Source organism: Hippichthys cyanospilos, chromosome 21 (genome assembly GCF_059441005.1).
Source record: "Hippichthys cyanospilos isolate Australia breed blue-spotted pipefish chromosome 21, RoL_Hcya_1.0, whole genome shotgun sequence".
In the NCBI taxonomy this organism is placed as follows: domain Eukaryota; kingdom Metazoa; phylum Chordata; class Actinopteri; order Syngnathiformes; family Syngnathidae; genus Hippichthys; species Hippichthys cyanospilos.
The window spans coordinates 9,363,335-9,385,748 of record NC_142389.1 but is presented as its reverse complement, the minus strand read 5'-3'; the positions used below and the strand labels follow the sequence as shown (position 1 = coordinate 9,385,748).

At 40.7% G+C, this 22,414-nt stretch overlaps 2 protein-coding genes and 1 long non-coding RNA gene across 3 annotated transcripts; 2 read left to right on the top strand and 1 right to left on the bottom strand.

The window, feature by feature from the left end:
• The first annotated feature begins 6,513 nt into the window (after positions 1-6,513).
• Positions 6,514-7,659, top strand: LOC148406541 (homeobox protein Hox-A13a). The gene is made up of 2 exons (XM_088404916.1): positions 6,514-7,186; positions 7,412-7,659. Exons 1-2 carry the CDS (start codon positions 6,514-6,516, stop codon positions 7,657-7,659), a joined length of 921 nt encoding a protein of 306 aa, XP_088261042.1.
• Positions 7,660-13,126: 5,467 nt separating this feature from the next.
• On the bottom strand, positions 13,127-15,355 carry LOC148406540 (uncharacterized). The gene is made up of 2 exons (XR_015863954.1): positions 15,259-15,355; positions 13,127-13,303 (listed from the first exon to the last, which is right to left on the bottom strand). It is a non-coding gene; the product is annotated as an uncharacterized LOC148406540 (long non-coding RNA).
• A 1,927-nt stretch (positions 15,356-17,282) lies between these two features.
• Positions 17,283-20,147, top strand: hoxa11a (homeobox A11a). Its single transcript, XM_088404881.1, has 2 exons — positions 17,283-18,077; positions 19,131-20,147. Exons 1-2 carry the CDS (start codon positions 17,414-17,416, stop codon positions 19,361-19,363), a joined length of 897 nt encoding a protein of 298 aa, XP_088261007.1. The 5' UTR covers positions 17,283-17,413; the 3' UTR covers positions 19,364-20,147.
• Positions 20,148-22,414: the final 2,267 nt, after the last annotated feature.

The following is a 22,414-nucleotide window of genomic DNA, read 5'->3' as shown; positions in this document are numbered from 1 at the left end:
AACCATTCTGAGAGAGTAAATGTAATCCAGACTTAAATACTACTGAACTGTACTTTAAAAATAAAGTAACTCTACTGTACTTTTCTAAATGTACTTTCGAATAGTAGCATTCAATTTACTCGACATAAAGAGCTAAAGCGTTGAAATATGAACATTAACGTTCAGTTTAAAAACTCGATAGTTGGAAAATGCAAATCCATGTTACAATACAACTGAAAAAATAGTCTGCCTTTGGGAATTTTTTAGCCATATTAGTGGTAACATTTTATATGACGCAAAGTTTCAAATTTTATGATTTTTTTTTGTACCACTAGTGGAAAACCTGCAATAGAGAAATGTGCAATAATAAATACATGAACAAATAAATAAATAGAAAATGTTTGCTTCAACATCGTCAGCAGTCCTGTATTAGTGTGTTTATTTTGACTTTAGAGATGTTTTTAATATGTTTCCTTTCCGTCTCAATAAGCAAAATATTAGAAGCAGCCCTGTTTATACTATAGTTTTCAGGTATTTTTTAAATATTAAATTAAAATGTGATAGTTTATTTTTAATCCTCTAAAACTGTTAGCTAAAAAAATAATCCAAATCGAGTTGCAATAACGAGACTGACACACATTCTGCGTTAATTTAGCAAAAAGTTAGGTAAAAATAAATAACATTTACCGAAAGTTGTTAGTTGTTTTGGAAGTTTTGACCCAACATTTGGCTAAACCGAAAGTTGAATATTTTTTTTAGTGACAAAATTAGGTTATTTTGAGTATAACAGCCCAAATATATTTATTTATTATCTATATGACCAGCATTTTAGGTAGAATAATAAATATATAATCCAAAACTTTTATGTGCCAAAAAGAGTTTATATGATTAATTCTTGACAACTGTATTCAGCGTGTTCAGTTCAATTAGATCTCCTTAGCTCTCTAGATATATTAATGGTACTGTTACAAATTCGTGCACTCGCTACAGCAACAAAACGATGGCTGTGTGCATTTTTAAATTTAACGAATGCATTCAATACACAAACACGATTTGTATTATACATTGAGTTACGTGTGTTTTGTGTTTATAAGTGTTTGTGCGTGTACGTATACGATAGTGTTTTTTTCTGCGTTGTTGTTGTCCATTAGGACCAACGTCTCGTATGAGTTATTGTAGAAGTTGTTTTTGTGTTACTTGATGTTATGCAACGGGTGTTGGCCAGGGCAGATGCGATCTTGTGATCCATCGGAGATAACGCTGTGAGAGGCTTTTTTGCGCAACCGTCTTGACCTTGCTTGCTTTACAGTAGTGTCACTTATATGGTGTGTGTTTTAGATAGTGGAGGACAGCGGAAGGGGTTTGGAAACTTTGCTGGTCGGGATGTGGTCGTGGAGCGCATGTTTGAGTCCAAAAAGTAGAGAGGTGGAAAAATTGTGCAAATATACTCTTCTACATTGTTTTTCCTGTTTGCGTGTGCTTTTGACGACTTGTTTGAAAAATAATAACAGCATAGTTGTTGGATACCTTTTATTTATCAGAACAGGCTTGTTGACTTTAACAGCGATGATGTATACTTGACGTAAACTTAGAGAACGTTGATTTTTGACAAGTCACGTGGAATGTGAGGGATAGTGAGCATTTACGATGGCAGCAACGGATTCTAAGAAGCAAGATATCCCATTCTCCATCCTTTTAATTTTTATTGTCAACAATAGTTTGTAGTTACAAAATTCGCGGCGATTGTTGTGCAGTGTCAACCCGACGCGTATTTATAGTCTAAGAGGGAGAAAAAAATCATATAGCATGTATAATGTTATTTTTTTGAGAGCCATTTGACAACTTAAACATTATTAAAGTACTCTAGTTAAAAAAAAAATACGAACTCTGTTTCAAGAAACGTTTTGAAATGAGAAATATATGAAAATGTGGGCTTTTTCTCATTTTCAACGAAATGCATTTAAATAACGACTTGTCCCCTGTATTGACAAAAAAAACACTTTTTGTCCCGAGTAGAAGCAACTCGGCATCGTGTTTAGAGCAAGTTTGCTTGCTTTGTTTTCGTAGATGCCAATAATTTATATTTTGAAGTAGTTTCAACTGAAATTGCGGTATATTCCCATTTATAAGACGACAGAAACAAAAGGTAGCCTCTAAAAACGTGCCCTTGTTTGTTAGTCTTCCTCAATTAGTACTGTACGGTAAGTCCAAATATAAGCGACACTAAAAGTATATAGTAAATACATCTCTTTTTGCTATACCTTTATGAGTGTATCGTACTTGTGTATCGTGTATTGGTACTTTAAAGTGACTACTTTTCCACTTCTATCTTAAAGTGGGCCATATTTTGTGACAAGGAGCAGAACTTGCACTCCGTCGTAACTTTTTCTTTGCTTGGGGAAGGTCAAGGAAGGGGGCTGCTAATGCACCCCTCACTTTTATGAGGCAGCAGGCAGCCCAACTTGAACTTGACCATGGCGTCTGCGCAGTACGCCTGTAATCCAGTCCACGAATATACTTGAGATTGGGTGGCTTTTGCAATACATTTTTATGATTACAGTATTCGTTGAATTGCTATAGCAGAGCAGCTCCTGAACCTGGATGGAAATAAAACAATTGCTGCCCCTCCTGTTTTTCTCTTTCGCTCCCTGGCTTCAGTTTGGCCTTGAAACGGGATGACGCATGCACATTTAACTCGCTGACCTTGGAACCAAACTCGTCCCGGTGACTGCAGCTGGAAACCTTTGTCTCATCCCCGCATGCAGCTCCTGTACTGTAAACCGGCGAGACACCAACGTCGTGCGCGCCGCTTAAAAGTGGAAGGGGGAAGGGGGGTCGTGGCATGAGGTGGGCCAACATCAGTAGCAAGGGTAACACACCAGGTGCAAAGCCCCAGCACTTTCACACGAATCCAGCTTCTTCACTCTGGCATCTTCTGAGAAAGCTGATATTTACAAGTCTCTCTCCTTGCAAACGTGGTTCTCGTCCCAGCTTCGGCGTATACCGTACTGTAATTGTTTTTCGACTTAAGAGCAATGATCTAAGTTTAAATGATTGTACTTTAAAAACACGGTATAGAACGAGTGCAGGTAATGACGTCATGGTGGTCAAACCAACTATTAGCAACTATTTTTTGCGTGGTGTGCATGCTGCAGCCATAGCAAGCGCGTCCTTATTAAAAAAAAAATAAAAACTAAATATTTTCTAAGCATGGAAGGAAATAATCGAACGCAAAGCCCCTGAAAAATCAGAAAATGGAAATCACAAATGCAATCATAAACAGAAGTGTTTTTATCACTAAATACTCATTAAGGCTTGGTCGCCATTTTCCGATCTTTCCATTTCCTTTTATTGTGGCTAGATAAGCACGCGTCGATGACTAAGTCGCTCTTTATTTACATTTGAGCCCGCGATCGTTAACAGATAACTAATGTGATGAATTACCAGGCCATATTTGAAACTTATCCCCTTAATTTTTGGCCTATTTGTCTTTCGTGGGCATACTGAATAATTCCGTTTTGATATGATCACGTTTAATACTGCAAAAAAGCTCTACCATAAGTTAGATTTTCACGTAACAGGGCTTTTATATTTTTGACTGTTATATTTAAAAACGACTTCAAAATGCACTACGGTGCAATTTCAAAACCGATATGCAACCCACCAAACAATAAATCGATGGATCTGGCCTCAAACTTCTTTAAATATGCTGTATAATGTTGGAAGTAGCACCACAAGAAACTGATTTCAAATTTGATTTTAGAAACATTATGAACAGTATGAGTATTTCCATCATTGCTGTTCGCGTGGAACTATACGGCCCGAAGAAGTAGTAGCACGTAAAACTGGTTGTGTTCAAATGTAACTTAAAAAATAAAAAAAATAAAAGCTTCAACACTCTGTCGACTGCATGGACGTTTTACATTTTGATTGGTGTTCCATATATAATATGTTATATTGACCCATTTCCATTAAACTCCGTAGTAAATCTGAGGTTTCTTCTTTTGCACGCATATGTTAATCCAATATGTGTAATGTAACAAAAGTGCAGCCTGTGTTCTCTCTCTGTACACATGAATGCGTGGCCAATATTAAACAGCAAAACTGTCACGTTTGCTGGTCGATCGTTTCCGTTGTGGAAGTCAAACTTGAACTTGACTGTTTGTATTTGGCTGGACCCTGTGTGTGTTTGTCTGCACCCCTGTTGTAAACGTCTATTCATTGTGAGGATGTCTAGTGTCTGGACTGGCCACATGCATGCGTCCTTGTTCACCTTGTTGTGACAAAAAATACAGCATTTGACGGGCAGCTGTAAGAAGAATTCTGAAATCTTAGGCCCAACTTGTTGCAAGGTTATATCATTTTTTTGGCGTCCTTCAGTTTTAGTTGATTTTTCATTTCCTTTAGTAGTAGTAGAATACAATTGGCTCACTTGCGCTATTAGGCTACAGCCGCTACACGTATTCACTAACGTTATCTTGCAATCCTAGTGAGCACAAAGACAAATATGGCATCGGTAATGTTTCATATGCGATTAATGTGTTGTGCAAATGAGCTAAAAAAACAAAACAAAAAAAACAAACAAATGTTTTTAAAATGTCTAATGCACTCGATATAGTGCAATATATATATATATATATATATATATATATATATATATATATATATATATACCCACAGTTTTTTTGACTAACATTAGAATATCAGCACGTATTGTGAAATGTTTTTTCGGAATATAAAATTCCATAAAAAAATGCATGAAATATAACACTAAATACGTTTCTAAAGACTTGCACTTTTTCTATGTTGTATGTTTTTCAAAAGTGCCATGACAGATTATATTATAACTTTAAAAATCGAAACACATTTAGTTGAGCAGCTCTGTAGCTATTGCATCATACAGTATTTTCAGTGCAGTGCACTGAAATCATTTTTATATTTCTTTATTCGTGATTGTTTATGCAGTGGTTTTGTTTCATTTTTCAAATGTTCTTTATTATACTGAAAAACTTCATAATCCTTCCCCCCCCATTCTATAGAATTTTTCTACACGCAAAAACGTATCAGGTGATTAGTGAACGCCCGTGTAAATGTTAAGGACGGTCTTTTACGTTAAAAGTTACATCAGAATTTACAAAACAAGCTCAGGCTTGAGTAGAATAGTCAAACAAGACGTACGAATGCGTCAGAACCAACAGACTGAAAGCCATCGGTCGTAAACGGAGCAGACACATTGAAACGACGCGTCTTTCCAAAGTTCCCACCGTTGTCACACGTATTTGCCAAAAAAACACCCCCAAAAGATCTCCAAATAATAAAAAGAAATTTCTTGGAATCGTACACTCGGCTAAAACCTCGGCCGCCATTGGACGAGTCGTTGGGAACGAGCGCTGGTTTCAGCAAAACAAAATGATAGTAAAAGTTTAATGTCCTCCAATCGCTTTCATTGGGACAGGAATTCTCACCCTTCTTCCGTTCTTTTCAAAGCAGCTCAGACGCTCCCTTCAAAGCCTCAATGGCCCTCAGCCGGGACGGCGAGACGGCAACTTTCAACTTGACCTTGGCCTCCAGCGGCGTCCACCTCCCTCGCGTAATTAGCCAGAGTCACAATACCCCCTCCTAAGATAATAATCGCACGCTATTGGCACGTTGTTGGCGTCTAAAAGCTCATGTTAAAAAGAAATACTCAGAGATCGTCCATGTTGAGCAAAATACACGGCGTGCGTAAAAATGTGCAAATGTAACTCGTTTTATTAACACGTTATTTGTTATACTGACGAATCTACATGGAATTTTGTTAAGGCACGTGCACGCATGTATGCATGGAGTTTGAAACCAGTGGTTGCATTTTGAATGTATACTTTTTAAATAAGCAGTCAAGATGTTTTTTTTAATGGAACACGGCTAAAAAAAAAAGATGGAGTGCGTGGTGCATTAGCATTTTTCTATATCTCACACAATACATGACGTTTGTGTAGTTGATGGTTTTTAATTTACTTTGAGCACCAAAAGAATTGCTATTTTGCAGCACACCTCTGAATAAAAAATAGTGTGCTTTAGTGGCAGTTATTCTGACCATCCAAATTACTGTATGCAAGTATGAAGAAAAGTGTGGCTTATAGTCTATGCGTTATGTGCGTAATGGAGAATGTTCCTTCCTATCCAATGTACTATCTATACAGTGCAAGCAGATGCTGCTTGGAAGCACATCTCAGGTTAAATTGTAGTGTTACGTTTTGTTTGGTAGTTATTTGAGATGTTACGCGGCAACAGAAGATAGCAAAATGCCCGGATGGCTTCGGTCAACTTACGTCTCTGCATATTCGTCCATTTAATTATCTCCAGTGGGAATGTTTACCGTCCCTCCTTTTTGCACTGGTCGGTCACGTGTCAGAGCGCCGACCAATGACAGCGCAACGTCGGCGCTCCGGTGCGCGTCACGGCTTCGACGCTCTGGGAAACCAGGATGGATCTTTTTTCACTCCGTGGGCTTTTTCTAAAGGAGCCACAAGCTTCAATGTTGGACGCCGTGCTATGACAACGTCACTGCTGCTCCGTCCTCCTCGCTGCTGGCTCGACCCGTCGGTGATGTTCCTCTACGACAACGGCGGCGCTTCGGATGAAGTGAGCAAGAATATGGAGGGCTTCGCGGGCGGGAACTTGGCGGCCAACCAGTGCAGGAATCTGATGGCGCACCCGGCCTCCCTGGCACCCAGCACGGCGTACCCGTCCGGGGACGCGCCCGCCAGCGGCGTGCAGGGCGAGCCGGCCAAGCAGTGCAGCCCCTGCTCGGCCTCGCAGAACTCCTCCAGCGCCTCCCTGCCTTACGGCTATTTCGGCAGCGGCTACTACCCGTGCAGAATGTCGCACCACGGCGGGATCAAGCCGTGCGGGGCGCAGCCCCCCTCCGCCTACGGCGAGAAATACATGGACACGTCGGCCCCCGGAGACGACTTCGCCACCCGGGCCAAGGAATTCGCCTTCTACCCCACCTACCCGTCAGGTCCTTACCAGCCTGTGCCGGGTTACCTGGACGTGCCCGTGGTGCCCACGATCGGCGCGCCTTCGGAGGCCAGACACGAGCCCTTGCTACCGGTGGAGAGCTACCAGCCGTGGAGCCTGCACGCCGCCAACGGTTGGAACAGTCAAGTTTACTGCGGCAAGGAGCAGCCTCAGTCGGGGCACATGTGGAAGTCCCCGCTTTCAGGTGAGCAACCTTGCAGAGCAACAAATCACGTTTTTGGTCGGTATTTTAGCAAGCTATTTTGCAATGAAAAATATCGATCGTAATTTGACATTTTGATTTTGCGGATCGATGCCATGTAATTAATTGATTTTCAGTGGAAGTTTGCTCTATTTGCAATCCAACTGAATTTTGCATGCGTTTTTTGAGCACGTCCCACTTGTTGACGCTCTCCCCCGGTCTACGCAGACGCGATGTCCCACGCAGGCGGCGACCCCAGCTCGTACAGGCGCGGAAGGAAGAAGCGGGTCCCGTACACTAAGGTGCAACTGAAGGAACTGGAGCGGGAATACGCCGCCAATAAATTCATCACCAAAGACAAACGGAGGAGGATATCTGCCCAAACCAACCTGTCCGAACGGCAGGTTACGATTTGGTTTCAGAACAGACGCGTCAAGGAGAAGAAGGTTGTCAACAAATTGAAACCTATCAGCTAGTTCCCCTGCGTACACACCGGCTAACACACACACACGGGACTGGATTGGAACAGCAATAATGTGTTAACTTCCTGGAGCTTTTGGAACAAACACCTGGCACGCCAAGGAGGAGAAAAATCAAATATTGAGCTACCACGTTTGTTTGTGTGTGTGTGTGTGTTTTTTTTTTTTTTTTTTTGGACTCATGGTGCAGAACGAGCTTGTACCTTTTATCTACAACTTTTAACGAGAGTGATAAGTGCGAAGAGCCACCTGAAACGACGCCATTTCAGATTTGGACCTTGGGAATGTTAAATATTAATCTCTCTGATGGGTTTTCTCATTTTTTTCCCCCCAGATTTTACATGTTTAGCTTGTAGTGCTTGTTGGAACGTGTCATCGTTCATGTCCATCTTCATGGTGCAATTGTCGAATGCTCAGATAATCTTAAGGTTAAATGTGTTGATGTCGTGCATATAGCGTCTTATAATGTGTGACTTTTCATGTGGTTGTATATAAAGTAAATTCTAGCATGACGTGTTCGGGCCAATAAAGTATGTATTTGGTTGATATGCACCCAAAATGGTTGAAACCAGACTCTTAAATATTTAGTAACGTGTAGTAGCTTAGTACGTTTTGATTTTTCCCACGAATGTTGTTTTTCTTCTCGGGATTTTACAGACTAATTTTAATTTCACTTTGAACGTAAACGTGTCCTTGAGTATATTAGTCTGGATTTGCTTGCATCGTGTTCAAATGCTTATATCCTCCTGATAGCCAGTCTATTTATTTGTGTCCACTGCAGTGGACATTTGTTTTTGGTTTGTATTTGAACTCATTCGAGCGAACCTGCAAAGGGTGCTGGACAGAGGATGCTTTCGGATCTCATGTGTTTGGATGGGGTGCTATTAACTTTGCAGTCTTGCAGAGACGAAACGGAGAATGCAACACATAAAATCCGCTTGGCCTTGAGAGGATATATCATATTTTAAATAGTTTAAACATATGGAAATGTGTGAATTAAACATAGAATTCGAACAAAACTTAAAACGTAAACAGCAGATTTGTGCTGAAAAGTAGTACAACACTGCCATCTAGCATCCATTTTGTGACTAACATCCTGATTGAAATCATCGCCGACACTCATAACTTTACATTACATGACATCTAATATTCCAGTGTGATGCTTATCGAAATTCACTCTTTCATGTATTATTGATTTGACTATGCAAATGTAGCGAGGATGTAGGAATGTGTCGTCAAATTTTGAAGTAATGATGATAATCCAACCCGCATGCTTTACTTGATTATTTAAGATATAAAAATTTACCAGTGCAATGGAGGGTTTTTATTTCTCTCCTTATTGTGCTCGAGTTAAATTTATCCATTGTCATAAGTGTTGTTGTTGGTCACGATTGTGTCATTTTCAGCTATTTAGAGCACGGAAGCAATTTAATTTTCTGTATGTTTTCAGGGAATTATATAAATTTGTGCTTTTTTGTATCCAAAATGATTTTTTATTTTTTGCGTAATTTAAAACACGCTGACAATATATTTCGTTAGTAGTACTTTTTTTTCGCAACTGTACGATGGTATCCAATCGTTCACATATGTCTTTTTAATAATATCGTTCACGATTCTGCAAATATTGTGGCATTTTTTTTGTCTTTTTGTTTTTAAATAATTACGTTGCATATAAATTCAGTCATGTACTGTTAAAATTGACTCTTTATTGTTTTATTAAATTTTCCGTATTTACAAAACGAAACGTTACTAAATCGGGAGTTGGCGTCTGAATGAATTTGTCGATACTGTGAGTGAGTGACTAAGTTGCATATTAGCTATCTCATCACGCAAGTTTGCTTTGGCTGCACTCATCGTGTGAGTCAGTGTGACTGGCAGTCAAATGACTCCCCTGACAGGCTCACTCACATTTGGTGATGCAACCTCTGCTCATTTTTCGTTTCTTCAGAGCCTCTCCTCAACAATTAAAAAGTACTCGCCATGAACATAGAATGTAACTTGTCAATTTACAGATAGGTGATTAGTATCATTTGGCGATAAGCTATTCAAATTGTTCTGTGAGTGTTATTGCGTTTTTGTTTACTTTTTATAATGTAGTCGTGCATGTGTTATTGTATGAACAAGTCAGCATTATTTACAGAATCGGGGTTCATGCATATGCAAAAAAGTACTAATGTAGATACACTAAAAAATATAGTAAATGTTTGGGCATTTGCTAAAAAGCAATTGAATTACTAGCATGTAGCAATCGTTTTTCAACGCTATTATTGGAATCGTTAATCCAAATGATATACGGCTAGCAAAGTATTAATTTTGGGTTAAGTGTTACGTTTGGACTATATTCAATTTCATTAACATTATTAAAAGAGAAACCTAAGCATTTTCGTCATGAACGTGCAGTTAGCTAGCTGGTCGAACTTTGATGTATTTTATCTTTGAAATATCGTACACTAGCTTGTTAAAAAATTGAATACAAAAAAAATTACATTTTAGGGGAGCGGAGACTAAATATAGGGGTGCTTGAATATCCTAAAAAACGAATTTTGCATTGATCTAAAGTATTTTTTTCCTCAAAGTACTTTAACATTTGTTTGGAAGTTTATTTTTTTAGTAGTAGTATTTTAGTCTACGTCAATACATGCGTTAAATTGGCGTCCAAGCATAGTTGCCTGTACGTGACGTCATTTATTCAAATGAAAACATTTGTTTGCCTTGTTAATCAGAGATTAAAGTAAAGCCAGCCCCCTCAACTGCATAGATCGTTAATAGAACAACTAAAACAAATGTAAAATAATGCAATGAAGCATTATATACAACCGATTTTTAAATATAACTCAACATTAAAAAATAGTATATAAACACTGAAAAAATAGTGTTGAATATATGTATACGTGCTTAGTTTTGCTGCACACAAAATCGTCTGGATTTTTATATACACTTTTAAGTAGATGATTGTAGTCATGCAGTCAAAAATATCCCTGATTTAATTTCATGTGGCCACGATTTAATTTCATGTGGCCACGTGTTACGATTTTTCCCCGTGTATTTAGTTTGTACCCTCGTGCTTGTCACTGTAGGCACTGAATACCCAAGCGACTGTGCGTCCGCGTGGCCGCAGCCTTTACGACGTGACGTCACCACAGTGGCTAGTGCACACGAGCCAGCACACTCCTGGACATGCGCAGTGCGCCAACACTGCGGAAGCTAGCAATGAAGCAAGTGACACCACGTGAAGGCAGGACAAGCTCTGATTGGCTCGCCTAAGGATAACGCCAACCCCAAACCCCCGCCATTTGAGCTGAGTCGTAACTCGAGCACTCTTAGGTCAGAGCACGCCTCCTCCATGATCACGTGGGACTTTTATGAATGGAACGCCCATTGGCGTTTCAACAGTTGAGTGTAAAATTTAACCTCTGCTGCCATCCTAAGGCCAAATAGGGGATTGCAGTGCATGGGTTGACCTTGCCTTTTAGCATCCATGCGTAATTTACTAAACGTTAGCATTTTTTTCAAACCATTTTTTTTTTACCCGGGGAAGGCAATGACGTCTTAGAGCCTGCCTTCTATCTTGTTTTGTTTACACAATTTAATAACTTCGACATGTCGTTAATTTTAATCTACTCCAGTCGTTTTAAAAGAATTGTGATCGTTAATAAGACCCAGTGACCTCATAGCAGGCCAGCGAATGAGTCAGCTTCCTCTCAGAAGTGCTTGGAGCCAGACGAGGCCAACAGCAGCACGCTTTGTGCTCTTTACATTGACCTTCGCTGTCTGCAAGTAATGGAAGCTAGGCCCGTGCGCAAGCACACACACAAACACAAACACACACACACAAGCAAAGACAGGCTCGGACACTAATATCTGGCCCAGCCTGGCGGCTCAAGGTTGCACCATAATCCCACCCCCCTACTCCCAACAAAAATTCAAGCCTCATGACAGCTCGCAAATGCAACGCGTGACCGACATCAGGCCAAATCCTCCATGTCCAAAATCGGCGCCTTGGTTTGCTGCAGCTCGGAAATTCCCCCCTTCGCTCAACTCCTGTGCAAATGTCACGATTCATTGCATAATAATCAATTGGTGATTGGGCACACTTCGATTAGTGTTTTTATTATCCCAGAATGAAAGTCACGTTTGCATCCCCGCAGTATTTGCTCGACCACAAATGCATTCATTTCATGTATTTGAGTATAAAGCAGCCGTCTGCGGTGACCTAAATGACTCTGTGGTTTTTCGTGTCATAAAAATAAACAGCGGAATTCCTTTAAACTTTGTTGTTGTTGTTTATTTACAAGTTCTACATTTTTAAAGGATTCCAATGCAATTGTGGCGTAGTGCTGTGTGTAAGTTATTATACGTCGTTTGGGGAAAAACACCGAGTCAGACTTTTGCTAACCATATGGTGACAAATAGCAAATCTTTAAGACTTAGTCCCGCTCTAAAACAGTGAAAGTCTTTCGTATTATGTTACTCTCTTCCGAGTGTACATTTTATTTCTCAGACATATATTTGCATTTTTTTTAGGTAAAGGTGATTTGTTTTTTTATGACGTTTACATTATACACCAAAAATAGGATAAAAAAAAACTCAATTTTGTGTCGAAAATAGACCGTAAAGATAATTGCCAATTTTAGCCAAATTTGTGATGATGTCTTGTCCAAAAAGATCCGATTATTTTGGTTGTATTGAAACAAAACTATCCAGACACATTGCTCAAATAGAAAAACGGAAGGTCTTGTAAAACAAGCGACGTATTTTCTTTTAAGTGAATACAGACGTTCAAATCAATACTCCTTGAAAACATTTGGATCAAATACTAAAAGGACTAATATTTGGGTCAGTTTAATTCAGATTAGCTTTGTACGAAACAGCCCAATTACGAAACAGAATTGGGTCAAATTGACACTAATATTGGATCGGTTCTTTTTTTCTGAGCAAAGGTTTTTAGAATGGCGTTTTGTCCCGACCCAACTTTCTGGGCTTTTTGTTTTTTTATATATACAAAACTAAGAAATTTTGGAGGTCGTCTTATACAAAATTATTGTATTTTTAGGGTTGTTTTGTGTAAAAAAACAAAACAAAAAACAAACAAACAAATTTGGATCGTTATGACCCAAATATTCGGTTCGTCTACGTAATCCGGTTGTCTTTCACTCAACTGATTTTAGAGAAAAAACTTAATTTAATTTTAAGCGATTCCACAAAACTATTTTCAATTTTGCGACATCTTTAAAAGCCAAAACACAGACGACTCGTCAAATTATATTGCTCCCTTTGTTGTATAAGGTTATAAATCTCAGTTTTAGTCCCACGAGTAACTTTTTTACTCCCGAAATATATATTTAAAATTATGGTTCATCATGTGTTTATTTAATTTTGATCTCCTCAATTGTGTTGTGGACATGAGTGCATTCTGTGTTGAGATGCGTTTTACTGCGTACACGTCAAGCAGCGTGTGAATACATTGAGTTTCCACATTCATTTATTGTGGCCCTAAAATCCACCTTCTCCCCTTCTGTCTCGGTTCATTGTTTCCCCGAAATGCCATCCACAGGCAAAGCCGCCATTGTGGACCTCCACTCAGAAGTGCTCCCGTTGACCGTGGAGTTGCTCACTTTCCCAGCGGCGCATGTGTGGTCACCTGTGGGGGGAGAAACAAGTCATCAGACGGGCTTCAAATCAGGTTTTTTTTCTTCTTCTTTTTTTTTTTAACTCACCATTTTTATATCCCGGTCGTCTTTTCCGCTCCTAAACTCTAAGCTGTAAATGTTTTTGACCCTGTTCCACCCAAATGGTTTTACGCTCCCCTTGCAACTGCAGTCGGCTGTCAGTGCAGACGGCAAGCGTGTATCATTCAAGTTCAAAAACAAGATTTTACTCTTAAAAGGGGAATCACAAATAATGCGCATGCAAATGTTTTGAATTGAAATATGTGCATGTTAAAATGTACTTTGTTTGCGTGCTGACTGGTTAGTTTACGTACCGCAAAACACCTTTTACTCCTCAAGCTTGAATTCCCAACGTACATTGTCGGAGCTCGTTCTTCAAATTAAAGCATATTTTCTCCTTTTGGGTTGCACGTGTGATAGCTCTTTTTTTCTACCATAAAATGTAAACAAAACCAGGCAGGCAGCACTAAAACTGCGCGCCTTTTTTCTTGCACTGAAGGAGTCGAACGACAGGAGGCTTCTTTCTGCTAGGGCTGAATGCGCCAATTTAGGCTGCTTTACAGCCCGCATGCAGGCCTACCTGATGGGATGTGGCGTTAAGCTGTACCCTCACATCCTCCTTACGGTCAATTGTTGACTCGGAGTCTAATGAGGCTTTATGGCACACGGCCGAGTTTGGCTCGGCTAGATGTCCACTTGCTAGGCTATTGTGGGGGGTGGCGGAAGGGGGGGTGGGCTAAATATGAGCCTTCCTAGAATTCAATTTGAATGGAATAATATTGAAACGTTACATGCTAAACAGCTCAAACGTTAAATGTATGTGGATATTGACTGTATTCAACAGTTTTTCTTGAATATTTGCATTCACTCACAACAGATTTATGAACTACGTATACTGCCTAAGAAAGTTTTATCGCGAGGCTTAAGTGAAAGTGTAAAATGAATTGAAAAGGAAATTGTTTGAATAGCTGCACTTTTTCCTTAACCACTACAGCTGCACAACGCGAGCGTATCACAAAGACGCGCTATAAGTTTGGAAGAGAGTCTTTCGCTATTATTCAGCTCTATACATTAAGCATGCTTTTTGGCCGCGTGATTTACTTTATTAATAAAACGCGGTTTAGTTTGAGTTAAAATGTCATTAGGGAATTTTTAAATGAGATTTAAAATGTAGAAAAAATGTCTGTTTCCGTTATTGTTTCACTCGCCCTTTAAAAAAAGTTGACTAATTCAAAAATAAAAGGTGTCCAGCTTTTTCAGTTTCCAATCTTAAGTTTGATTGTCACTACAGTAAATTGTCAAAGTATATGTTTAATGTTGGAGAGTTAATTAGAATCATTAATTTGTTGACTAGATAATCTCACAAACTATTGAGACTATATTACAAAATATATGTCGTTCTTAGATGGGTTCCGTATACAGTTTATTTAAAAATATAAACGGTTAGACAGTAAATGTTCCACAGAAAAGTTGGTCACCTTTTTTCCCCACATTGAAAACCAAGAGTTTTATTTTCAGCCAAATGTAGCACACTCCAACTTCAAATTCCCCAATTCACAAATATTTATGAGATCGTTGCCCCTAGTGTGAGGTTCCTGGCTGACATTAAAGCCCAATCTTGTGACCCAAAGCATGCGTAAACTGCAAAGCAATGAAAGCAACTTCATCTGGGGCACAGTAGGCCCCTTTTGCTCTTTGTGCCTCTTCTCCCTCCCCCGAACTTGAAGTCGACCGTTCAGACAAAGCTTTGGCTTTGAGAGCTCGCGCCCTGTGCCAGACTGCACTTTGCTTGCCAAAAATCCCTCAAGAATGATGCTCGGCAAGACTTTCCTTCAAGGTTAAACCAATTTAACAAGGCTCATTTGTCTATTTTTAGATTTTACAAATCAGTCAGGGTGAAGTATAATGGCGATTTGTTGCATCTTACCGCTGTTGTGTTGTTGTGTCCTTCGATCTGCTGCTGACTTTGAATCCGTGTAGGTGGCGACTTGCTGTCACGCTTGGCCACTTTTGTGGTGTCTGCCTGGCTGTGTGGGGGGAAAAAGCTCAGCAGAATAGTATAGCAGCTATAAAAACGCAGGTCTGTGCAGAGATTGCCTCATTTGGAGCTTAAAAGCCTCCGCACACCTCGTAGAACCAGTCTGGACCAACCGAGAGGCGGAGCGTGCTATAGTCTTAAAATTGCAAAAGATTTGTTTTGTTTGTTTCCCCCCCTGCAATTTATGCAAATAAAATACCCCCGAAAAAGCTCTAGGGCCACACGGCATGTTGCTTCCTCGTGCTCAAAGAAAGCGTATTAGCGTGTGATATTTTCAGCTTGGGTTTCACATGGAGCCCAAATGTTGGACCAGCCACGGCGGTCTTAATCCAAGATCAAGTCTCTCATTCGGAGCATATTAGAGTCAGGTTGCAGACACGACAAAACAAGCTGCATGGTGGCCCATGAGTAGCCGAATTTGCTCTCTGACAGCACCGCCTTGTAAAAAGCGCAATTTGTATAAAAAAGACGCAGTTAAGATCGCAGTGATACTCGCCGCCAATCTCATTTCAAAACTTGAAACATAAAATATATTTTTTCAATTTTAGGGCTGAAACAGTCATTTGTGACGGAACATCAAAATTGACATTTATGGTGACTATGTTGACATAGTTGAGTTGGTGCATATTTAGTTCTGTAAAATCCTATGTCTTACTCAAAAAAAAAGCATGAAAGCCAAACTTCACAATCAGCAATTTTGTTGACACGCCCTCCCAGAAATTGAGTTCATTTTTAACAGTCAAATATCTGACAATTAACTTTTGATAACTAAACCAGAAACCCTTCGACCTTAAAGGAGAGTTGTTTGAAAGAATGACTACAGATCAAAACATCTGGAAGATGTTTTACTTGTTGGAAGAGGCATCTTTTAATAAATATGTCGGGGAAAACATGAAGAAATGGCCGCGCGTAAAAAGTCAAGAGGAAGAACGTGCTGCGAGAAATGGAGCGGTTTATTCCTCCGTGTTGGAATGGAGTAAAATACACTTGTGAGTCACGTACCATTTGAAAGAATATTTGCTGTTAAAATACATTCGGAGCATTTTAGAAAATTATGTCAGCGACCATTTTCAAACATCCGTTATAAGAAATTAAAATAACCAAAGCCACAATTTTAAACATTTGATCCAGTATATTTCTTTTAGAACAACATAGCCTCCCCTATTTCATTTCACCTTGGTTGTAGACAGTTGAAACATTAGCCGCTACTTTGAACATGACCCTGATAACCAAATGCGCGCTGAGCCAAATGCTTGCTGTTGTAAAAGCAACCAAATGCTGATGACTAAGACAATTCTAAAAGCAGACTTTGGAGATAAGCTTTGAGCGTCTCCTTCCTCCAATTCAGGCTTGGGATTCTCAAATTTGCCCTTTTTGGATCATTTATGTGCAGAAAGTAGCATATATATATATATATATATATATATATATATATATATATATATATATATATATATATATATATATATATATATATATATATATATATATATATATATATAATCATCGGTGGAGGTGAACCACCTGGGAAGAGTATATCTTGAAATTTCATGCTGTTATTGCCAATTATTAAATTGAAAAATGCTGCAATCCCAAACAAAGTCTTGAAGGAATAATGGCGGCTTTTCCACTGGTCTGATTTGTTGCAATTTGAAAGAATTCATTCGGAGTCCAACATGGCGATAAACTATCAATGTCAAGCGTAAATGCACACACACACACACACACACACACACACACACACACACACACACACACACACACACACACACACCACACACACACTCACACACACATGCTCGCGGGCGCGCACGACAGGCAGGCGGCGTGCGCGCACACACACATTGCAAATCTGTCAATTTTCCCCTGCCGCCTGGTCACGTGACTCCCGCCTCCGTGGAGTGGATGGCGATGGCTCTCCACGTCAGCTTTACGTCTCCAAATTTCTGCCTCGCGGACCTGCTTGAAAGAGGCGAGGAAAGCACGGCGCTTCAGAGCCATGCTCAGGGCGGGTGTCGAGGAATCCAAGGCGTAGAACCAGACCATGATGGATTTCGACGAGCGGGTCCCCGTCGGATCGAACATGTATTTACCCAGCTGCACCTACTACGTGTCGGCGGGGACCGACTTCCCCGCGCTGCCGTCCTTTTTGTCCCAGAGTCCGAGCACCCGGCCCATGACCTACTCGTACTCCTCGAACCTCCCGCAGGTCCAACCCGTCCGCGAGGTGACGTTCAGGGAGTACGCCGCCATCGACGCCTCAAGTAAATGGCCGCACCGGGGCAATTTGTCGCAGTGCTACCCGGGCGCGGAGGACATGGTGCACCGGGACTGTCTGTCGGCGCAGTCGGATCTTTTCGGCAAAAGCAGCCCGGCCACCGCCTACCATCACCACCACCACCATCATCACGCCGCCGCCGCCGCCGCCGCAGCCGCCGGTTCGTCCAATTTCTACGGCAACGTGGGAAGAAACGGCGTCCTCCCGCAAGCCTTCGACCAGTTTTACGAGACGGCTTACGGCACGGCGTCGGAAAGCCCGTCCGCCAACGGCTACTCCGCGGAGAAAACGCACAGCAAGCAGCCCGCTTCGGCTCCGGACGACTCGGGTTCGGGTTCCTCCGAAGCCAAGGAGCCCCGCGAAGACACCAGCAGCCCGGAACTCTCTTCCGGCAACAACGAGGAGAAATCCAGCAGCGGTGGCAGCAGCAGTAAGTAATGCATGCATTCGGTTCAGAACCTTGCTTCTTAAGAGAGAAACTTTGGAATCTTGTGCGCCGCTGTTAAAAATTTTATATGCTGTTTTATAAGCATATAATGTTTATAGAGGGGCCTGCATGGGGATCCCCTCCCCTTCTCTTTCTGCAACAAAACTTTGTATACCGTTGTCGCGTAGACATGGATTTTTCACACAAATTAATAGAAAGCAGGCATGAGTGAAATCGAAACATGTTTTGGAAAGCAATTTCCTTTATGAGGGCGGTGCCTTATTGCTCTGCATGACTGTCAAGTCATCAGGGTTTTTAACGTCAGTCACCTCATCATACCCCGGTATATTCTATAAGGGGTTGTTTGAAATGAAAATATTTCAATACAGCTGGATAAGATGATATTGGACACTATATAGCTTGGTCAAAATTTGACCAATCTGGTTAATAACTGGGCTATAGTTTTTCTTGGTAATCTAAACAACTTAATATCGTTTAAAATCTGTGTAGTTGACTTAAAAATAGGAATCTTTAACATCCGTTTTGAATCACTGTTTCGGTGATTTTATTCTATTTCTTTTTTTTGGAGGGGGGTGGCTTCAAATAAACAGAATATCCTAGTGAAAATTATATTTTTCGGTTGAAAACACTACCGTGTAGACTGGTTGCATGTGTTATGGATTAATCGGATACAGCTTTCAACTAGATTTGGCCAAATTTACAAAAAAGCCAAATCCGACCATTTTTTTTAAGTGTATACTTAATTGTCCTTAAAAAAGAGTGCACCCATTTTTCATGAGTGGAGTATATTTAGCCTGCTGCTGCCTCCCCTGCTGCAAAAGGTCAAAGCCAACCAGCAGCGACTGTTTTGACTCAACTGGGGAATGTTATTGATGATATATGCGAGGGAAATATTCCAAGTCTTGGTTCGAATGTTTTTTTTTTTTTTTAAGTAATCTCGCGCTGATTTGCCTTGTGAGCGAGCTGGGGCTGTGGACGAAAAGATTTTCATGGGCATCATAATTAAGCCTCCTTATTTTCTTTATCTGCCCACAGATGGACAGAGAACCCGCAAGAAGAGATGCCCTTATTCCAAATATCAAATAAGAGAACTGGAGCGAGAATTTTTTTTCAGCGTGTACATAAACAAGGAAAAACGTCTGCAGTTGTCCCGGATGCTCAATCTCACCGACCGCCAAGTCAAGATCTGGTTTCAGAATCGCCGCATGAAGGAGAAGAAGCTGAATAGAGACCGATTGCAATATTATACTTCCAACCCTCTACTCTAGTGACGCTACGGCTGTGTCAGGCTGCGGTTGTTGTCGTGCCTCGCCACAATGGCCGCCAAAACAACAGTGGTGCATTTCAAGTTCGCCGACAAAGCAGCCGAATGCAAAGCAACTCGAAAAATGACTTTTTTTCTTTCTTTTTTAATTGTTTTTATTTTGCTTCATGGACGCTTATTGCATTGAAGCTCGTCTTTTTGGAATCGTGCGCACCTCACGCAATCGTGTGATTTATCTGTTTGATTTTTCAGTTTTCACTCTGACTGAACTAGTGTATTTTGTTATCAAAATGTAATTTTTTGAATCACAATGCAGAAGTCATGTTTAATTCATATGAATCAATAGAAACATTGGTGTGACCAAACGTGTCCGAACGAATGAGGATGTAACGTAATTTTTCTTCTTTGCGTGTATTTATTTTGTATAGCCACTCGTTTCTATCTTTTAATGTCACGGCTACACAAGTCGGAGTTTTCTTACAACAAGCTGGTTAAATGTATTTATATCTATTTCTCTTTTAATAGCCCCCCAAATGCCATTTGCTTTTTTAAACGGACGTTTTAGTCAAATACTGCAGGCCTATAATCACCAGAGACATAAGCTCGTCCCCTCGACCCATTCACGGGAGTTGCACTGAGGTCCACGCCCAAAACAGGTAGAAACATGCAGCGGGTCTCCAGCATCCTCTAATTTGACCTCACTCAATTTGTTCCGTTTTCTGTGGTGACTCAGAAGCATTTGGTTCTTGCGGTCTGACAAAACTTTGAAAACGTTCATTTCAAGAAAGCTGTCAGGGCGAAAACGTTGGTCAGGGTCAAAGTATTGAATCTCCTGCTTGTGATGCCCCGAAAACAATTGTGTATTATACTATATTTCCAAATAAAAACAAACTGAAAATATCATTTTTTTGCCTGAGTGTGTTTTGGTTTAACAAATGGCATGCGTGATTACGCGGCCAGAAGCGTTTTTTTAAATATAATGATTAAAATTGCTTTAAGTTTATACGTATTACCAATTTAGTTGCACACCATGCAGGCGTAAAACGACAGTAAATGTATCCTGTTTCATATTCTATACATAAATACATGCTTGAGCTTTTCCAAGTGCCTTCAAATGAAATGTTTTCCTCTCGTCACTTATATTTTTCTTTAAAGAATAGACCACATTAAAAAACAAACTGCTAGTCCGTACATTTCTTTAAGTATGTTCAACTCTGGAAAAAAATACATTTTCCCACCCATTCAAAACCGCTGGTAAAATTTTCACTGGATCTACTTTGAATATTTCACTACTACATATTATTTTTAGAGTAATATGTACTTCTAAAAATACTGCGGGTGTATTTAAGCTGAGCATTATATATCTCTTGAACACTAAAGAATGGAGGTAATGAATAAAATATTATTATGAAAGCTGCTTGCAGTCATTTCTTTGCAATGATTAGTTGGACTAAGTTGCAAGTATTTTGCGGGCTTATTTTTTTCTTAAACATGTGAATCCCATTTAATGATCAATTCCGTAAACACAACTTTTTCTTTGTATTTCGTTAAAGCAATTTGTCGGAATATAAGAACGTTTGACGTGTGGCAACAATGTTGGTTAGCAACACAAAGCAAGCAAACTGCGGGGTTGTTTTTGCCTATAAGAAAATACAAAGGCACAATAAAATGCAGGGAAGCCATATAGCAAAACTCCAAATATTTTGTTAAATTAACCAACTTTTATCAGTTTATTTGCCTTGAAATTCTGACTTCATTCAAGTGCGAATGCTTTTTATCGTTTCCGTTAAACGTCCTCATAACATTTTACGTTTGGAAAACATGCACTATTATTCTCTGCTCAGCTTTTTGTGCCTTTTTACAAGTTTTTGTGTCTTCTTCCGTCAAGCTGTCAGGCCACATATTGGCTTTGCAAAGTCTTGTTCCAACAGCTCTTGGGCTGGGGCAGGGTCGCCATATTTGCTGTTGTTATCTCGGCGTTTATGGCAGCTAGCCGCAGCGCATTGGCGTTCATATATGACAGTCAAAAGGGTCGTAAACGCCGGCGAGAGAGAGGCTGAAGTTTATGGTTGTGCCCTCTCTGCTGTAGTCCGGCCTTGCCTTGCGCGCATCCCTCTCTGCGCGCTGGAATTCTGTCCCTAATTACGGGACATCCTCCTCGTTGCCGTGGCAACGCAGTCGTAAAAGCTGTCTGAGGGTCTGGAGCATTTGTACAATTGGAGTGCACTGCAATAAACCGTCTGAGACCCAAGGTTATTAACTGGGTTACCAAGGAGGCGAGAGCCGCGACAGGAAGAGCAAGGATAGGGGGGAAAAGCACTTTTTGCTCCCTGCCTGGACTTCATTTTTGGACAGGGGTCCCCTCGCGTGAGATGTCCACTTCAATCATCCCGGACTGGGCTGGACTGGACTTTGCCACCGGGCGGCGCTGTTGAAACCAATGTCACGGCCGCGTAGGTTTCGTCGCTAACGCAAGCAGGTAAAATCTGCTCCTTTTGTTCGCTTGGTGAATATGGGCTTTGCTTGGTCTGGATATCGAAAATCAAACCCCTCTTTGCTCGCTTTTCGAGGTCGCAGCGCCGCGCGGAAACCGCTCGTCCCGGGGGCCCTTAAAAGGCAACACATGTGCGCCATAGCTGCAGGCATGTGCTCCTCATTTCGCTGACTTGCTGCTTTTCAAAGGTCGAAGTCACAAAAGCTCTTCTGGTTAGTACATGTAGTTGTTGTGTTGGTGGCTAAGCCCAAAACACGCATTCAAGCAGTCACCTTCTTAAATCACAGCGGCGCATTTATCTTCCTCATTTCCTCTTGAGAGACAGCAACGCTTGACGTCCTTCCAAAAACACTTAGCAAACGTGCCAAGTGGATAAAAAGTCGAATTAGTCAAAGTCGATTGTTGGTTGCGATACAGGACGGTGATTGCGTCTCCCTTTTCCTTCCGCTCTTTGGACCCGACATCTTGCCCTTGAGGCTGCTCGGTGTCTGTGGACGTCAGTGCGTGCGGACCCGCTCTCCTTCCCCCCTTTTTTTTGCTCTCTGGTGAAAAATAAATGCT

Excerpts from the sequence above, each read along its gene's own strand:
- LOC148406541 (XM_088404916.1), top strand. The coding sequence starts at position 6,514 with ATGACAACGTCACTGCTGCTCCGTCCTCCTCGCTGCTGGCTCGACCCG. Across the intron at positions 7,187-7,411 it reads GTGGAAGTCCCCGCTTTCAG|ACGCGATGTCCCACGCAGGC; the intron begins GTGAGCAACCTT and ends CGGTCTACGCAG.
- hoxa11a (XM_088404881.1), top strand. The coding sequence starts at position 17,414 with ATGATGGATTTCGACGAGCGGGTCCCCGTCGGATCGAACATGTATTTA. Across the intron at positions 18,078-19,130 it reads CAGCAGCGGTGGCAGCAGCA|ATGGACAGAGAACCCGCAAG; the intron begins GTAAGTAATGCA and ends ATCTGCCCACAG.